At 34.7% G+C, this 21,354-nt stretch overlaps 1 protein-coding gene across 1 annotated transcript in view; it reads right to left on the minus strand.

Moving 5' to 3' along the window:
- LOC134535244 (zinc finger protein 665-like) overlaps positions 1–20,439 on the minus strand; it is a 193,887-nt gene extending 173,448 nt beyond the window's left edge. Inside the window, exons 1-4 of the mRNA XM_063374315.1 lie at positions 20,304–20,439; positions 17,206–17,321; positions 14,922–15,114; positions 12,206–12,330 (exon numbers count right to left, since the gene is read on the minus strand). Coding sequence (XP_063230385.1) covers positions 12,206–12,330; positions 14,922–15,114; positions 17,206–17,321; positions 20,304–20,439 — 570 coding nt within the window. The remainder of the gene's footprint in view (positions 1–12,205; positions 12,331–14,921; positions 15,115–17,205; positions 17,322–20,303) is intronic.
- Between the last annotated feature and the right edge of the window lie 915 nt (positions 20,440–21,354).

A 21,354-nucleotide genomic window follows, 5' to 3' on the forward strand; every position in this document is an offset into this window, starting at 1 on the left:
TAAAACTTTAACATAATAAATACTTGCGGTCTTCATGAGTACACAATCAGAGATAGCTAAATCATAAAAATATATATAAATTACGGAAATTATTTAATTGGCATTATTGCCAGTTTGAAGCAATGCTTCTCATTGGTTGTTGTAAACATCAAACAATCCACAACAAAGCGAACATTCATATGAAAATATGCATGTAACATAGAAAACAAAATACTTGACGCAGAATGAAATAGTACATGGCCAAAGCAATACTAATAATTTAGTTCCCGATATACTTGTTACTATGAAGGTGTAAGAGACACTCATCGCTCTTCCACAGCGCCACCATCATCGCACAATGCAGGCATCCAGATGGCACATAGTTCATCCCGGGGATAAACACTGTGTAGGAGTCCTTTATTACTGAAAGTTGGCTTTTGTTATGCTGTAGTATCTACTACACTGTATAGTAGATGCAGATCCTGTAGATGGCAACAATGTTTGTGTCTTTCGCCAGCATATCATAGATATATATATCATCAACACTTGTATCAGACATTCTCTCCAGAGCCATTCCATTTCAATTCAGGCAGGAGCGTGTCAGGTCACCATCTCGGATTTGCTTTAAAAAATTACAGCAGTTACAACCAGTGCAGACAAGAAGTATGCCAAAAGGATTTTGTCCCAAAAAATTTTTTCCCCATGTTATAGCCTTTTGAAGTTGGTTCGAAATCAAAAAAGGTGGAAAAAGGGGTGTTTTTTAAATGAGCGGCATTTCAAAACTATTATACTGATTTTGTTGATTTTTTTTTATTTTGTACCTATTATAGTGAACTACAGAGTAGAATAGTTCCAATGAGCCCAACGACAATATCTTTAAGGGGGGGAAACTAAAGAATTTGGCAAAAAATTTGAATTTTTTTGAATTTTCAAAAAAAAATTTTTATGTGGAATAATCAATTTTCATAAAAAGTAATTCTGGTAATATGTGGACCTATTACAGTAGTTTTACAGGAAAAATTGTTTTTAATTCTATGATGCATGGAATTATTAAAATTTAACTTTAAAATTTTCAAAATTTGACAAAAGTGCCATTTTTTATTGAAAATTACTCAAAAATCCCATATTTTAAAAATCTGAAAATTTGTAACTTTGTAGTCCTCACCTTTAGTAATAGCATGCACTTTGTTGGATAGTGTGTTTTTGCCTGTAAACATTTCTAGAATTTTTTGAAAATGTAATTTTCTTACATTTTCTAAGGTCTGCACACTCAATTAACAAATGTTTTGTTAGTTTCCAAAAAGTGAGATGTAATTTGTAAATTGGGGAAACCTTGGGAATTACAAAAGGAGAGTCTGTGTATACATTATCACATTAACATAATATGCACAATACATATACACACATATAATACATATGCATACTCTTTAACTTGCATGAAAACCAAAATTTCAAAGTAAAATTGAAACCAACAATATGTACCTATAATTAATTATATGTAGACTGCTTACCCTTCCTCAACTATATGTAACATATATTGACAAACTTCCTAAAATATTATTTGGCTGATTAAAGACAGTAGATCTGCTGGATCTTCATCAACTCAGCTTTGTCGAAAGTGTGGAGTCTTGCTGATTGTCCAAGTGGAGTAGGATTGCTTACTGCTAACAAAACATTTTGTAGTGGCACCGGACATTCATCCTTCTTCTTTCCAGATTCCTGTGGCCACTGAAACCCTTTAGCTGGACCATGGGGATGCATAAAAGACACTGTCATGTCGTTCAACTCTTTAGATATACCAGTGATCTGTCCCATCCACCAATTCTGATCGTATACACAAGCAACGAACTGGCCTACTTGGAAATCATTTATTGAATAATGTGTTTTAATCTGGTTAGATTGTACAACTATTTCTATTTTATCTTTAATTGTGAGTCCCATGTATGTCTCATTTTTAATCAGCCAGTAATGTTTAGATTGTATTCCAACAACTGGTTTTACAGTAGCCCATTTTTTTCCTTAGATGACCTATACGTTTGAATTGTTTTACTTTCAAGAGCCAATAGAGTTATCTTTGGTACAAGGTTACCTACTTCAGCAACAAATGAAGCAGAATCTCTAATGGCATTAACACACTCTGCCCGAAGATTGAACTTAGTTGCAAAGTGTTTACACAAACCACCTATTGCATCACATGCACTTTTGCCATGCCCTGTAGCAGAAAAAATCCATTTTTTTTCAACAGTTTGAGTATTTTTACATAGTTCATACAGCTGAAACCTATTTTTGAAATGTCCAGCTGCCCCATCTGTAATGTACACTATTGAACTCAAAAGTTCTAACTGACAAAATTTTGAAATTTCCAGTTTTATAACCTCTAAAGCACAGAGAACGTGAGCAGAGTCGTGAGCTATATCATCAGATACTATAACAAAACTTCTTATTTCCGCACCAAAGTATGCAACACAGGTAAACAGTGAAAGCTGATCAGTTTGCCAGTGGTAAGTTTGGATTTCATCAGGCAATACAACTGACCAGTTCTCAGCAAAATCAAAATGTAAAACAAGAGCATTATTTTGTTGGACAGAACTTCTTGCTTCAGCTATTCCTTCCCTTTGTATTTTCCTAATGTAACTGTGAGGAATAGCTTTTTTAACCCAATGCCTTACATGTTCCAGAAAATTATTTACAGATACAGTTTTTTTTATGAGGTCACCATGTTCCCAAATCGCAAATGTAACTTCTTCCCCTTCATCCAAGCCAAAGTTTTCAACAGTTAATGTTTCTGTGCCAGGACAGTCACCACACTCCTCGAGCCAGCAATCTTCATTCCTTGTTTCGTCACACAAACACTTCAGTAGAAGATAGTCTTCATCAATTTGGTTATTTGTTACATTTCGAAGAGCTACACAGATAAGTTGCATGTTACTGCAGTAAATACAAGAACACACAGTCTGTTCTGGCTGAATTTTCACCCATCTTGGTCGTAAGGCATAAAACTTTGAAAGACTAATTTCTATAAGAGGATTATCTTTTTTGAATGCTTTGTATGCCTCTTTGATGGACCTTGTCATGAATCTTTTAACCTTTTTTACTTTCTGGCCATTACCATCCTTAATGCAAATAACATCTTTTTTGTTTGGACTTTCCCTTGAACAGTCTTTACTATCTTCTAGGTAATATGATAATGCTAGATCTTGTACCTGCGTAGGTAAAGGATGTCCACTATAGGGGTCAGGTTGAGCATAAATTCCCTTATTTTTTATAACTGTGCGACATTTATCAATGAGGTACTTTGACACTGAAGGTAATTTTTCCTTCAATACAGTTTAACTAAATGTTTGTGGTACCAATGTTAGTAGCTGTACTTTTCCATTGTAGTTACAAGTATGAAGAGCTGAGTCAATATTCGAAAACCATAGACTACAATTGACACACACAGGCATTTCATCATCAGACTCACTTGAAAGATGCACGTGATATATGTCTTGTAATTTGTTCACAGCAGAAGTTTTTAACTCATCAACTAATTTTATCTTCTTTTTCCTCGCATAACCTTCTCTCCTATCCAATCTCACCTCTGAAGGGGATTTCAATGGTGATACTTCTACATTTAATGTTTTAATGAGACTGCTATTTAAAACACTTACTAGTTCATCCTCCGGAGTAAAATTCTCTGATGTGGATGTTTCTTCTGCATCTTCAGCAAGTTCCAGAAATTTCTTTTTATAAAAAGTAACACAGTTGCTACACAAAATATCATTTTTATTTACTGAAACAGATACACCCACAAACTTTTGAATATCATCTGCTAAATCATTCACCTTACACATCCTCACACATTTACTTTTATACACACTTTTTTTGTGCCTTTTAATGTAGTCCACACATTTAATTCTCTCCGTACTATGAAAGTCAGACATGATTTAGTTCACTAGCTGAACATCACCCATGAACACACACAACACAACTGTAACAGCAAAAGTTTGGGAATTCCCTTGTAGTCTTGTAGTTGATTCCCCCTATGGTCACCAGGGATTTCCCTCAAGCTACCAGGGATTCCCCTTACAGCAAGCGCCTGGGAATATTCAGATAGGGACTCCCACTTCATATTTCCCAAGGTTTCCCCTCATACAAAACCAGTTACAAATTATCACATACTATTTAGATACCAACAAAACATTTATTAACTGAGCATGCACAACATACAAAAGGTAATGACATTACATTTTCAAAAAATTCTAGAAATGTTTACAGGCAAAAACACACTATCCAACAAAGTGCATGCTATTAATAAAGGTGAGGACTACAAAGTTACAAATTTTCAGATTTTTAAAATATGGGGTTTTTCAGTAATTTTCAATCAAAAATGGCACTTTTGTCAAATTTTGAAAATTTTAAAGTTAAATTTTAATAATTCCATGCATCATAGAATTAAAAACAATTTTTCCTGTAAAACTACTGTAATAGGTCTACATATTACCAGAATTACTTTTTATGAAAATTGATTATTCCACATAAAAATTTTTTTTTGAAAATCCAAAAAAATCTAAATTTTTTGCCAAATATTTTAGTTTCCCCCCCTTAAAGATATTGTTGTTGGGCTCATTGGAACTATTCCACTCTGTAGTTCACTATAATAGGTACAAAATAAAAAAAAAATCAACAAAATCAGTAAAATAGTTTTGAAATGCCGCTCATTTAAAAAACACCCCTTTTTCCACCTTTTTTGATTTTGAACCAACTTCAAAAGGCTATAACATGGGGAAAAAATTTTTTGGGACAAAATCCTTTTGGCATACTTCTTGTCTGCACTGGTTGTAACTGCTGTAATTTTTTAAAGCAAATCTGAGATGGTGACCTGACACATTATCTTGCTAACTGCCTGAATTGAGGTGGAATGGCTCTCCATTTGTTTATCACTTGGGCCACCCGACTTCAAAATTCATGCAGTTCACATGTGTCGTAATTATTATGACTCCTCTTCCACACTTGCATTCTTAGCTAATCTATAATTTAGATCGGAATAGTTTTCATGCTCATGACTTATACTTACAAATTATACTCTTAAATAAATAATATGAACAATATCTTAACATACAGAATAATAACGAACATAAAATATGCATTGTCTGTAACTTCCTATTAACATAAACAATCAAACAACAAATACATCATAAACTAATTATTTTAACATGATTATCTGGTTTGTAACTACAACATATAAAGGTCAACACTATTACAAATCTTTATATATAAGCTTTAGTAGTACATAATACTAGCTGCAGTACCCGGCGTTGCCCGGGCTGAACACAGGGTGATACGAGGGTCATTCAATAAGTAATGGGACAAATCGATGTACCTCATAAACTGTTTATTTGATCAAAATAAAATTTTACCTATTTTTCAACATAATCTCCCCCCCCCCCCCCCCCCCCCAATACTTATACATTTGTCCCATCATTCCCTTAAAGTTTCATATGCTTCTGGCATAAAATTCTTTTGGCTGCTTTCGGAGACACATTGGTACCTGAATCTTGACTTCTTCGTTGGAGCATCCTTTAAAGGGCCAAACATATTCGAAAGTCTGAGGTGAGATCTGAACTATAAGGAGGGTGTGGAATAATCTCCCAGCCCAGTTTTTGAATGCATTCTTGCATTATCTGTGCTGTATGTGGCCATGCATTGTTGTGAAGCAAAATCACACCTTCTTTTTTAAAGTCCACAACGTTTAGTGCGATATGCAGGCTTTAATTTGTTTTCCAGCAAATCAGTGTAATATTGACTGTTGATTGTTCATTGGTCTTCAAGAAAATTGCATAAAATAGGGCCTGGTGAGTCGCACAAAAGTGTAAGCATCACTTCACCAGCAGATGGCTGGGTCTTGAATATTTTTTGCATTGGAGAACTTGTGTGTTTCCACTCAAGGCTTTTCCTCTTTGACTCAGGCTCGTAATAGTGAATCCATGTCTCATCGCCCATTACAATTCTTACAAAAAAGGTTCTTTCTCAGTGGAACAGTGAGCTTTCAACTTATTTGAAGTCTAGTTTCTTTGTGGGTGTCCATAAGTTGTCTTCACATCCATCTCACGCAGGTTTTCTTATATTGCACTTTATTTTGAATGATGTTATGGACAGTTCCAACTCTTGCAGACACTTTTTCTGCTATAATTTTAACAGTGATTCTTCTGTTGTCTTGGATTATAAGGTAAATGCGAAATTCAAAGGAGGAAATGAAAACTTCAAATGGTCTGCCACTTCACTCCTCATTACCAATACTTTTGCAGCCACTTTTAAATTGTTCTACCCACTTATAAATGTTCGAAAGGTTTAAACAATTGTTCCAATACACTTTTAACATCCAAGCATGGATATCACTACCTTTAACACCTTCCGCGCCAAAAATTTAATCACGGCACGTTGTTTTTCCACGTTGCAATTCTCAATCAGACTTGACATCTTGAACTGACTGATTTATATGTTATGTTTACAAAATCATTTTGAACAGCTTTATCAGAAGTCACTGCAAGGATGACAACTTAAACTTTTGAAAGTTTCAAATTTATTAAGTAAACAGTTTTTGAGCTACATTTGTCTCATTACTTATTGAATGAATATCATATATAGTCCGCGAGTTAAAGCAAAATGGATAGCTCTATATGACAGTGTGGTGAACATAGAGAAATGACACACAATTACTGTTTGTATGTCTATGACCTATGATTTTCTTTTTACCCATAGCTATCGGTTGAACAGTTTACAAGTTGATGCACTGCAGAGCCATCTAGTGGTGAGTTATAGCAAAATGAACATGGCAAATATATTCTCCGTGTTCAAATATTTATGTAGTTCAAATATTTATGTATACCAATTTCTATGGTGATTGGTTGAACGGTTTAGAAGTTGATGCGCTGCAGTGCCATCTAGCAGCGAGTTACAAAAATTGAAGGCATAAAAACCATCAACATGAAAAAAAACCACTTTGATGTGCCAACTTTCATGGCGATCAGGCGAACGGTGTTGGAGTGTATCGATGTCATACATACAACATCCTATTTTATATATTTAGATAAACAACTTTACATTTACAATGTGAAACAAATTTTTTCTGTTTACTACACGATAGCATAGTTCATTTCATTTTTTAATCTGTTAAAAACAGTCTTTTGGTGGCACAAAATTACGTGTTGTCACCAGTAACTAGGTAAAACCATTTATTTCCATCTGTATCTCACAGTCTTTTTTCAGGTTTAACTAACCAATACTTACTTTGATAACAGATGATAAGGTAATGAATTTGTTGGATGAAACAGAATCCACTTTAGTGTAGTGTTGCCTTGTGGATATCACAATTAGATAGAGAAGATGGTCTATTAGGAGACGAAGAAAACAAAGAACAAAAATCAATGTTGATTAAACCTTGTTCTGAAAACAAGATGAAAGTAAATGTTGTTTTAAGAGTTGTACTAATGTTTGACCAAGTTACATAGAGTTCATTAGGTTAGGAAATATGGAAACAAACTTGAAGCAGTTAAAGCATATAAGACACCTGTCTTAACATAAAGTAACATTTATATACAAATGTAATAGAATTATATGTTTTATTGATGTTTCATCAAGGTTTTTGAGTTAGAAAATATTTTTTTTCTTCCATAGGATAGAGTATATATAGGCACGCGTGTACACACTGCCATTGTTCTAACAGTAATTTACTTACCGAAAATTAAGGTGTTTGTCAGTTGTAGTGTAAAGTGTATTGTGTAAAGAGTACAATTACGCTGATTTTCTTTTGACAAGGAGAAGCTTCTGTAGGTGAACACGAGTTTGAAATTTAGATTCCTAGGCGGAGAACTACGGGATTGTGATGTAATGCTAATGGACCTATGTGCACGACATTAAACACCTGATTATTCGCAGCAAATCACATTAACAATGCTTGTTCCACTCACATATTCTGATATTGTTTTGGGAATAAGTGTGTGCTCGTGTAAGTACGTTAAGACAAAAAAAAAAAAACAATTACAGTGCTGTTACTGTGTGTGTGTGTGTGTGTGTGTGTGTGTGGTTTGGTGTGGGGACAGACTGTTGCTGTCAGTCTGATGTGACTAAGACCCTATGAACATTAACCTCACTTGTATCTGTAGGTGCTAGAAACATGTTAGGCTGATCCTCATTCTCAATGCGTATCTCGTTTTCAGACAATGAACCTGGATTACTGTCATGAGATTCATTTTTTTCAGCATATAATAACCTAGTTTGTTGTCTGGTATTCATATTGTGTAACTGTTAAAGCCCTTACACCTCAAACAAATTACTTTTTGGTCCCACCAGTTGATAATACATTTTCTGTATCATGCAGGGTACAAGAGCTAACATAAACAATGAGTAACACTTCTGTGGTCCACATTGGGTAAACATTTCTGTAGTAATACTATTGCCCCACATTGGTGTGACATTTTCTGTATAAAGGCCCCACTATTATACTCCACAATTGGCTCTATTTTCTATATAATATATGTCTGACTACAGAAATGTCACATAATCTAATGTGGTCCCTCGTATTTCGAGTACATAGTATAGGAATGGCCGTCTCGCTACCGGTTTCAGGTTGTGGACCCTATGGAGCTGGTTCGCTATCCTGGGTTGTGATGTCACAGTGGTCATCTCGCTGTCAAATTGCCTCAAATTCCTCACAAATAACTAAAAATTTCCCTATTTCCCATTTTTTAAGGAATATACTAGTTATAATCCCCAAAAATGACAGAGGTTGGAAATGTCCCCATTTACAAACCTCCAATAAGTCTCTGAAAGGGAGCTTTTACCTTGAACTTGTCCTCGGCCATCATCTTTAAAATACGTAATTATTAACGTAGAAAATAAATAAAATTTTAAATTTAAAAAAAAATTTAATTAATTACATTTTAATAAAATATTAATTAAAAAAGTCATGAAATCCTCAGTTAAAACCCAGCATGGACAAAAAAATGATCGAAATTTCTTCCATGGAAACCACTAATGTTAAGTCAGATATTGCATCAGCCAGTATGATGTCATGGCAGCCGTCTTGGTCGCCATCTTGAAAATCTGTAATTATTAAGCTAAAAATTCGGCAAACATTTCAACATTCATAAAAAAAATCAATCAAAGTACAGATTGATTCAATAGATTCCTTTCCTCGGTTCAATCCTTGCTCGATGTAAAAAAAATTAATTTTATGTTAAAAAATATTTATTCATTTTATTATTGTGAAAAGACCTAAAAGCTTTTTTAATTCTTCATTTTCTAGTAGCCTTCAGTAAGCCAATTATGACCTATTGACCATCATAATGAAATTTTATTTAATTATTAACCTGGAAATTCTAAAAAAATTCCAAAAATCAAAAAAACACCTACTAAAATAATGATGTATTCGATCAATATGTGTCCACAGTTTGATACCAGCCAGTATAGAGTTGATTAAATTGATTAATTATATTTTAAACAGTCTAAGATATGAGATAAAATTAATATCAATATCACTTGAAACATCAAAAGAAAAGAGAAAGTAATTATTACCTACCACAAGCACAGCAGTAACTTGATAATTTTTTCTTGCATACTTTTGTCCTAAATACCTAAATACAAGCACATTAGCCACAGAGTTTTTTAAACATTTTCACAAGGCTGGACGAACGAGTCTTGTCTGCTGCTGCGGGCAGGAAGACATAAACTCTGCACGCGAGAGTTGAACACTAGCAGAGACGTCGAGAGGTCAGCCGGCTGCTCGTTCGAGACATGCAACGCACCAATCCCAGGCCATCATGCTAACATGCTGAATCATAACCTAGTACATGAAAAGTACTTGTTGGAATCACTTCAAAGTATGAAAAATGGAACGGGAGTTGAAAACTAGCCTACAAATGTGACATTTGCACCCCGAAAAATGCTGTAGTGCATGTTATCTAATAGAGTCGAACCGAGACCATATGCCTCAAAAAAGATATTTCCACGAAAAATAAGAAACAACAAATCTTCACAAAGGCCAAGAGAATCCGAACAAGACTTCATTTTTCAATACTCGGCAAAATTTTTCAACAGCTCATTTACAATGTCAGACATGTAGGCCAAGTGTCGATACTAGGCAAACATTTTAAAAAGGTCATGCACAATGACCATGCGTATAGACCAGGTGTTTTCGAACCAAGAGGCCAGTCACGTCCCGACCACAGACTTGACGATGCACATTCGACAGAAGGAAGCACATTTGGAAGCATATTCAAAAAAAGGAAAAAACATTTGGAAGCACATTTAAAAAAGGAATAAACATTTAAAAGCACATTGAAAAAAGGAAGCACATTTGGAATTACTTTCAAATAGGAAGCACACTTGGAAGCACATTCAAAAAAGGAAGCACATTTGGAAGGACATTCACAAAAAGGAAATGTCTGCAGTAGGAACACTAATTGTGTGACATATCCATGTGACCCATGTGATGTACATTTCACGAATTGAAGTAATTTTATTAGGCACTGTAAAAGCAAAGTACATTGGAAAGTTGTACAGCTTGGAAGCGATGGTAATTGCGAAGGATATCTGTAACAGTGTCACTACTGTGGTAAATGTTTTGAATGACAACAAAGTACACAAACCCACGAAAATCATGGCTGTAAAGGCAATCTTTACCATGTAAAATTTCTGTGTGAGAAGTGCGGTGTACAGGTTAAACGAAAATTTTACTTAAAAAAATTTACTAAAGTTTGGAAAAATAGAGTTCTAACATCAATATCTGTGGTCCTCTAAGGTGTAATACTCCTGAACAGTTGTATCGTGATTTGTTTGATTTAGTTTTATTTTTTCACTCTAAAAATTAACTAAATATTTTTATTTTTTAAAGAAAAATGTATGTAGCATGGACTGAGAAATGCATACGAAATGTATACACAAGTGTGTGATGTTACTGTACGTAAATGTGTGTAATTTAAAATAAATAACAACATGAGGGAAATTAATTTTTTTCTCTTAACATACATCTCTATTTTTCTTAATGAAATAAACTAAAAGTGACAAGTAATTTTGTCATTACGTCAGGTCTGTAATGCACACTTTGTCTCGCTTGTGGGGTTATGCGAAGATATTGGGTTTAGTAATTTTTTATGCATGAGTGTTAAGAATTTACTTTGTGTGAGTGTATCATGAAGCTGGTAAAGCACTGGCACAGGTAATAATGTAGCATTAGAGCAAATCTGATTGGAACATTTCTGTGAAATAATTTATTACTCCTCAAAATAAAACTAATAGACCTCTGAAAATTTTATGGCCTTAAAATCATAACCTGACATGTATCATTGTACTCTACAGTGGTAATTTTAAAAATAAAAATTTTAACCAATTAACCAACTTAGTGAATAACCTGGTGTACTGGATGGACTGTATCAGTACGATTCTAAATACTTGGTAAGCGATTCTTCAATAACACGATTATGCTTTACAAACTGTATGTGTGCACGCATTGTATGTAACACGCTTAAACTGAATGAACATGGTAGACAAATCAAGAAGACTAAATAAATCTGTGTTACTTGCTGCATCAGAAGCTGTCCCGATTATTATCTTGGAATAACATCTCCCTCACGCAATATTTATCTGTCGTGGCGGGCAGATTTTTCACTGTCTTATCAGGTTTGCAACATTCCGCCGCCAAGCCAACACTAAGCCCATGGACAAAGATCTCGGGCCCCCACCCTTGCGCTTACTAAATCATAACTGTGAAATGGGAATGATAAATGCCATCCCCCCCCCCCCCCAGGGGGAATCCTACAGATTTTCACCCATCACCAAACCTCCTACTCATGTAAGATGAAACAAAATATTTTATGTAGGTATATTTTTTTGTCTCTACTTGTAGTCTGATATCATAACTTTCTTCCAGGCAGATTTTCTTATACAAAGTTACAGTGGCCAGGACTGTAAGCATGATATGATCATATTGCATAACTTAGGGTTTCCAGATCTTTAACATTTGTCCTGCTATTAGGGTATGTTACGGTGTGATTTTTCACCCCCAACGATTTCTCCTATAAAGCGCAACACCTGCACCACATACAAGACAAGCGGTGGCAAGATGACTCGGCGATGCCATCTCACTGATTGACAGCTCGCATAGCAACAGCCTTTAGCGACGGGGCGCAATGGGATTGGCTAACGATGATGTAATTTCCCGGCGCGATACGAGAACTCCGCCTCCAACCCAAGCAGGTGCTCCGCAGAAGGTGCCCGAGGCGGGAACTACACCGGAATCGACCACGCCGTCACGCTGCCCGAAGAAGCTCCGACTACCAACTCCGTCGCTATGTCCGAAGGTGGATCTCGGACCTAGAGCCGCGACCCAAATGTAAGTTGGACTCTGTTTTATTTTGGAAGAAAGGAACTTAGACGCTGACACCGGAACGAGGTTGGGTCTTAGCCTTGTGAAGCTCTATACGTGGGACAACATAAGTGAATGAAATGTCGCAGTGCACACTTCAGCAGCTACGTCTTTATAGTTTTAAGAACACAGAAGCTTAAAGAAATCTTACTAAATAAAATATTTTGAAATTTAAACTTATTAGATTATAAAATATTTTGAAATTTAAACTAATTAGATTATAAAATATTTTGAAAATTAAAATAATTATATTTTTATTTCATAAATTAATTCTTCCATGTTATACCACATATGCCAAAAATTAATTACACTAAGTAAAAATAAGTCAAATAAAAGGAATTACCGATCACATTTCATAAGCATAGTTTACAGAATAATATTTGTATTTAAATAAATGTTGACTTATCGACGAGCAGAAACACTTAGGGTTGCGATTAAGCCTCACACAATGCTTAATTTCAGACATATCATCTGTCATACCCATAGGTATAAAAGTGGACATGAAAATTTGTATATCTGTAGAGAAGAATGGATTCATTTCTTCACACACACGATACATATGACAACATAAAAACAGAATCTAAAGTTGCCGACCAATACAACCACATATATGAGTAGAAATAAACACATTGCTATAATTTAAACCAAATACATTTAAGCAGTGGAATATAAAATTATGTAACCTGGGGAATGGATATTTGTTAGGTATTTTTTCTTCTATAACTCATTTACCTAAAATCTAACAACGGTGTCTTAATATACTGTATATAAAAATATTCTGTGCAATTTTTAATTTAATAAAAATTGAATTTCCCTGCTATGCTGTTATGAAAATCCAGTTATATTAAGTAAAAAAGAATATAATGGAAATGGTGTTTCATTTAATGTAGGTTTCTTATTATATAACTAACTATAACATTAAAAGCAATTACTCACTTTATCAAAATAATTCACAGCAATGTTTGCTCATTTAACTTAACAAGATAAAAAAACTACCGAATTTATTTTTTAGGTTTATTAATAATTAAACTTATTGAATTAGTTAGAAAAATTGTAAAAAAAAATTATCTTACCAAATGAGATAAAGGAACAAGCAAGCACATTTTAACCAGTATTGTTAAGTAACGAATTACAAGTAATCGGATTACTTGTAACGATTACTTTTCAAGTAATTTTTACTTGTAACGAATTACATTTAAAAAATGTAATTCGTACTTGTAATCGGAATACATAACATTAATTGTAACCGATACATTAAGGTAATCGATACTTTATATTTACTTGCCGTTACTTTTATTCTCGGAACGTTTAATGAATACAATTAATAACAAGAATATCATACACTTTTGATTAGTAAAGTTTATAATTTTACGCTTGTAGTGCTACGATCGTATGCACAACATCTATGATCAAAAATGAACAGCCATAGTGACTTGCAGTGTCTCCAACATTACCCTATCCTAAAATCTGCATTTTTAAAATTTAACACATCGCTGCCGTCAAGAGCTCCCGTTGAGCGTCTTTTTAGTGTCGGTAAAGATGTTTTTGCCATCAAGAGAGGGAATCTATCTGATGAGAACTTTAAAATGCATTAGTTTTGTAAGGTCAATTCCAAAATTTATAGTGTTACTTTTATTACAGCTAGCTACTTGTATGAAGTCTTTTGATGTTATTCAAGCAAGTTTGTCCTCAAATATTATTCATTTAATTAAAGATGATTAATTTAATCATTACATGAAATCATTTTTTTAACCAAACATATATGTATGTATGTTTATTAATGTAACAAAGTATAAAGAAAATGAATCGTAGGTCAGTTTTAAAATGGTAGCGGAAAGTAATTGTAATTTTACTGATTACTTCTATGTAAAGTAATTTTTACTTGTAATTAGTTACATTGTCACCACAGAAATTGTAATTGTGTCAGATTACTTTTTCCGAGTACTTTTAACAACACTGATTTTAACTTAATAGTAATGCATATCATTCTTAAATTCTTAGTCAAATAAAGCCAGCTTGCTTTCCATTTAACAGGGGTGCAGTCCCTAAATAATTTGTTTATCCATGAATAATATTTGGAAACTTATTTACTCACAAACATAGGTGAGTTCAATTACAGTAAACTTTTCTGTTCAAGGTTGTTGTGCTTATATTTATTTTTACTATAAGCAACAAAAAAAAAGGCTACATAACTTAACCAACAGACTTAGTTATATACTAAATGTTATTACAGCAATTAGATACATAAAATAATTAATAAATCTTTTTTAATTTAGTACAATTTGTATAGTGTAATATGCAAATATATTAAAAAAGTTTTGTCCGGTAATGGGATTTGAACCCAATTAAAATAACCACACCTAATTCGAAGATGCATGCTTTGCCAATACAATATCAAAGAACAACATAAATTGGCCAGAGATTGTTGGTGATCAATTTAGTAACGCCAAAAATTTCTAATGTATTTTTAAAAGTTGAATTACTTCTTTCTATGACTTTTTGAGTTTACAATGTGTATTCGAGAACAGTTTTGCCACACCAATAGGATTGGTGCCCCCCACAGTTTGGCGGTGGCGATGACGGTGGGCCTCGAGCTCCAGGCTCCTGTGCGCGAGGCTAACACCGGCCACGCGGATCAACTGGTCAGACCGCAGGCACTGGCGGACTGGGCACAGCCTAGCAGATGGGGAGCTTGTGGGAGGCTCTGGTTGTAGAGAGCGCCCGTGGTTTGTCTGTAGTGCAGGCGGGAAACCCGACAACACTCGCAGTGTGCGTTTCAGAACAGAGCCCCTGGCCGCCTGTGCGTGTAAGAGGCGCTGGTGAAGGAGCACCGCGTGGGAAAGGAATGCACGCTGTCGCTCCTGGTTGGCAGCAGTAGGGAAGCCGATGTCAGGGTTAAGGCTTGGAAACAATCCTGACAAGTAATAAAATGTCCTCCCCCCTTTCCCAAAAAAATTACTTTAGTATAAACTAACAAATCTTCTAATAGTAACTCATAAAAAAATGTGCCATGAAAACTAAATAAGTGGCACAGCACAAATTTGTGATATGTACTGGTATATAACAAACATTGGCATGATGACTACAGGCTCCATATCAATACTTTTTTTCAAAATTAGAGGTCTACTAAAATAATTCGTCTTTACTAAAAATTGTTCAATAGCACTATTAAGGAAAGTTTGAGGTTAAACATTGACACATAAAAATCAGTAGTACACAAATTATGTTAGGTAGGCAATTTTTTCTAAAATATTTTCAGCATGACTATTGGTACACTTACCTTACAGCTGTCGCAGCCTCGAACAATTTATCCCTGCAAAAAAAAAACCCTCAGTTGTAGTAACATTTCTTTAATATACACTTTAGAATGTTTAATTTGCTAACTCTAAGTGTTTCTTAATATTATTGACTTTCACTAAGCCAAGAGAGGGCAATAGTTATGTAGAAAGAGTAGTTTATAAAAGGAGCTCCTTCTACTGGTGCCGGTGCATGGATGGTTGATTGTCGACGCCCATCTTGGATTGTGACATCACTCCGACCATGTTGAATAATGACGTCAACGTTGCACTTTACGTTATAGTCATCATATTGGATAGCCTTGACCTCTTTCGCCATACTAAATTTTGAAATCAAGGAATCGAATGCCCCATTCCCCATGCATAATTATTTAAAAAAGTTTTTTTTTTAAATTTATATAAAAATTAAATTAGTAAAAGTTTAAAATAAAAACATGATCATTCCATTTTCAAAATTATAACATCACCATTCTTTTTCATTATAGCAGCTATCTTGGTAATACAAAATTTTAATGCTAAAAAATTGCAAAAAAAAATTTTAATTTGTAAATAAATTGCTTAATAAAATGATAATTAAAAAACGTACTTGCATCATAGAGTCTTCCATTGGAATCCCAGCAAGCAGTAGCATTTATTACTGTGGTGTCTGCCATCTTGTCGGCCGTCGTGGCCACCGTATTGAAAATCCGTAGTTATTAAGCTAGAAATTCAGAAAAAAAAATGTAGAAAAACCAGCAATTAATTTACTGACTGATTCAATTGAAATACATCCTTAGTTCAATCCTTTATCAATACGAAAAAGGTCATTTATTTAAAAATACCAGAGAACTGACAGGTTTGATAAATAGAACAAAATTTTATAAATATATACATGCACACACACACACATATACAGACACACACACATACATAGACACACACACACACACACACATATAATAATTTCTACAAGAACCAAAAAAAATAAATAAATACTAGTGTTCTCAATATATACAGTCTTATTAGAGTACAAAGCAAGTCCTTTACATGTCTTGACATATCTTTTCAGTTTATCATGTTGACTAATTGGTACACCACATTTATCACACAGAGAAGAATATTCAATTTCATTAAAAGTATATTTCATGATGTTTTGCACTGGGAATATTTGCTAATGCTTTGTCACAGAATATACAGTTTGATTCTTATGAATATTAAATCAGTCCTTTGCAAAATCACATGTGCTTTTTCAAGTTTTTATAGCATATAAACTGACTACAACACCTGTTGCACTGATATTTAATGTGTTCAGAGTTATTATTACAACTGCGTATTAGATAATTACAAATTTTCCAGTTTTTGATGTTGTAACAGTAAGTACAGTGAGGTGATGGAACACTGCCAGTTTTTTTTTTTTTTTGCGTTGTCGCTGACACTGTTGACAACCATTGCAACACTGGGGTGAAATACCAGCCATGGAAGTTTTCAGCCACGAAAGTCTTCAAAGTCTGCTATGCTGTCAATACTGCATGCGTCGAAATCTCCTACAGTGCTGGAAGGGTAGGTGAAAATGTTGACACTGTCGCCAACAGGATCTGCGTTGTCGTTGCCACCGTCACCACCATTGGGATCTCTGGAGCCGTTAGCAACAGTGCCATCAAAGTCTGCATCGTAATGATGGTAATGATACCATCAAGTTCACAAGAATTTATACTGGACTATTATGTGAGATAGGTCAAACTAGTCAATCCACACTGCCAGAGGTGGACTGAGAATCTCATTGCCTGGGCCTAGCCTATATACTTGAAGCGACTGGTATGAGATGCGAGTCAAAACAACAGCCAGTTTAATTTTTACAAACAGGTTCTTGCTTGCACTTAACTGACCCAGTACAGATATAATGTGATTAAGACCATCTAGTCATGAAATTAGTTTTATTTGATGCAATGAAACACTATTCTTTGTGCATTATTCCGGCATCCACTTCTTTCACACCGAATGAGCACTTGAAGTTGTGAATAACCAGAAATTTTGCGAATTCTTCTGGAGTGAGAGTATAATTGAAGGTTCTACATGTCTTTCACACCGAATGAGCACTTGAAGTTGTGAATAACCAGAAATTTTGCGAATTCTTCTGGAGTGAGAGTATAATTGAAGGTTCTACATGTGCTCAACCCATGTTTGCTTTTCCATTGACTGATTTCTTAGTGAGAACTCTTTTTTATCCTTGTTAATTGGCACCACCTTATTCACTTGCATTCTCCTAGCTGGGGGTTATTAGCTCACTGTCGCATAGGAGTCTAACTGCCGTCCAATCATAAACAAGAGTAGAAGAGTATAAATATTTGCATTCTAGCTTGCAATAAAAATATTCGTGAAATTTCCTACCTATTCTTATAAGCCTATCCGGACTGTGATTTGATTCGCCCTTTTTTTAAATTTCCTACCCTGCTTCAAGTAAAAGAAGATCAAACAAATTACGGTTAGGTACCCAACTTTGTTTTATCTAATCTGGCCATTTTTCAGTATGGCATAGGCTTATAGTTCACAAAAAAGAAAATATATAAAGTTTCCATGTCCACATATTATGTAACTCTGCAGAAATATTTTTAAGAGCAGGAATGTCGCATGTGTAAAATGAATTCATAAAACCTTCAAAGGCACACGGAGGGTACTTAAAGTTGTTTAGAGCTTGTCAAGGATAACTTTTCTATGATTATAGCCAGTAGCGGATCCAGAGGGGGGGCTAAGGTATCCCAAAAGCATCTGGGTCCACTATTGTTTTAGTGTTTGCCTTGATAAAGCCTAGCCTCAGCTGGGTCAAGCCCCTCCCAAACCAATGTCCTGGATCCACCACTGATTATAGCCAACAAATAACTGAAATATTGGGCAATTTTATACTGAAAATGGAGACAATACACTCTCTATTTTTGTAAATAGAGCTGAAATAATCATGAAAAATTACAGATATTTCTGATTTGTACATTGACACGAAAGCAACTGTATCGATCCAAAAACATTTTTCACAATATACTGGGTTCTGATTCTTACCCGGGCTTTGTGTTGACACAGTACCTCCAATAGTTAAAGTTATTTGTAAACTGTTGCCTGAACAACTTTCAGTATTAACTGCACACATTAATAAGCATAATAATACAGTATCAAGTATAACTGTGAATATTTTATTATCTTTTCCATAATTTAAAAAATTTTTGCTAGTACAAAACATTAAGTCATAATTTAAAATATATGCCCATTTTTGTAAGCAAGAAAATAAATATTCAGTACTGTTTCTAAAACCATATTTCATAAATGCAAAAATAACAATAGCAATGTATTGTACTAATTACAAAATTTTTTCTTGTAGTATCGCAAAATATTTCTTGGCAAACTGGTTTTCAAATGAATCTTTTGTAAAAGTACAAACCATTTCTCTTTGTGTAAGAAATGTGAGATTTCACTATAATAAAGGAATTTGTTTAACACAACAAACAGATTACTTCAATCTAAAAGTTTGCAAGCTAAGAACAACTATCGATGAACGATACAGAACTGTTTGGTGTGCCAATTCTACTTGCACTTGGAAATTTTTTGATAAACTTAAGTAATAATACATCTGTGTTAGTATTTTATTCTTTTTATTTTACATTCCAGTACACAGTCTTTGTCTTGCAATTCTATGCATGTACCTATTTCTTTCAAAGTATGTGTGTCTTAAAATATTTATTCATATAATTAATATTGCTATTGTTCTATTTCTCAATTAAAGCCAAATTTTTTAATATTACCAATTTATTCACGCCCTATAACTTGAAGCGATTAAAAATATATATTTTTCTAACATAATACCAAGCAAGCTTCTAGTCACTAAGAGTAATATTTGCATATATTACATGAAATAGTTAAAATTATCTCAATTTTAGATTTGGAAAGTATGTTTGGGCATAAAATGTAAAAACAAAAGGTATTGTTTGTAAAGAGATCCTGTCACGACCGAGAAAAACAAGCCAATGTGACGGGGCTTTTGTGATGGGACACATAGGTGCACGTAATCCTTGACCATCACATGGGACACATTGACGAAATGCATAAAAATGCATATGCAAGATAAACCCGACTTATTTTCCATTTAGACATATAGAAAAGAGAACCAGATTAATTGACCATTGGTTACATAATTATTGCTAAAAAAATTTACGTTATAAGCCTTGTATGCTCTGAATGCATCTCCTAAAAACTAATACTGCTATAATGCCAAATGAAGAGTCCGGCCGTCCCAGGCTCCCAGTGCTGATGTCTGATGACTGTGAGCTTGTTTGATGGTCTGTTGACAGTTGAAACCTAAGGCACATTCTGTTTTCCTCAATGGCGAGAGCTGGCACGACCGGATGACGTGGTCAGCCGAAGGCCCTCTTCCCCCAGAATAATACCTTCGACTCATCCTCTGTCTCGGTCACATCTCTGTCCGCGATCTCTCGCTCTCCGCTTCACCCGAGCACTACCTAACGACCACGATTCACAACCGTGACCTTGTAGCCTGCTCTTAACCAAAAGATTTAGCTACTTAGGATGAGTGACGAGTGAACAGAGTTGCTACCACTGATGTACCGAACACGATTGTCATGCACGAGGCAGTTCACACGGACTGGTTGGAGACTGTGTCCCCACCCCCAAGTTCGTGGAACGAGTCGGCAGCCGAGGCAGGCGCCCGGTGTGCTGCAGCGACGAGCGAGCACATCGCTGTGAGGACTTATCTGCGCAGCCCCGCAACCGTGGCGCCATAATAGAGGGCAAATGTATTTTCATTTAAATGCATTATTGCGAGCAGGTGTAAGCTATGGCAGTTATACAAAGGAAAATATACATATGATCGTTTTCTCAGATTTCATGTTACAATTTTTGAAATCACAATTTTATAGACATTCAAATTATAAATAACTGCTGGGAAAAAGAAGTAAGCTATGCATTTAATACATGTGTAATGTGCATTAGTGATGTTAAAAAAGGGGGTTGTCCGTAAAGTCGGTTAACGGAAAATAATTTTACGTGATGTCATATCAAATTTTTTAAATTGCTGCTTTTAAAAAGCCTGCCTTAACCTGTTTGATATTATAGAATATTTTCTCGCACAGTAGTTGGCCGGTTCTTGCACGCTCGGCTCAGGCAGAACGTGACAATGAGTCATACCTACTTATTCGTGCGTGCAGCCGGCGTTCATCGATTTCTAAGACGTTATCACGTCATTTTAGTGCCTGCCTGTTGTGGTGCTTCCTTCAGGAGATGCCTGCCAGATTTTAGTGCCTACCAAGGGCAGTCCACACCTACTTGCAGAGATTAAACTGTCCAATATGTTTATGTGTTGTGCCCACCATAAAACTCTTTGCCAGTTGTTGGGCAAGTACAAATAAATAAATAAATAAATAAATAAATAAAGTAAACATTGGTTAGGTTATTTACATAAAAAAAAAGTAAACTTGATCTGGAAGTATAAATATGTTTGCAAAAATTTGTATTTATTATTTTTTTCTGGGATGGTAGGCCTACTTAGGTTTTCATACATCTAGGGTTGGTGAAAACCTACTGCTTTTTCCATAAAACTTAACCCATGTGGTGGGTCTTCTGAAAATTATTTTTAAAACAAATATCTTTACTAAGCCTATCACAAACTTTTAGTTTAGTTGTCTATATTCTTAGTTT

This window comes from Bacillus rossius, chromosome 8, assembly GCF_032445375.1.
Source record: "Bacillus rossius redtenbacheri isolate Brsri chromosome 8, Brsri_v3, whole genome shotgun sequence".
NCBI lineage: Eukaryota > Metazoa > Arthropoda > Insecta > Phasmatodea > Bacillidae > Bacillus > Bacillus rossius.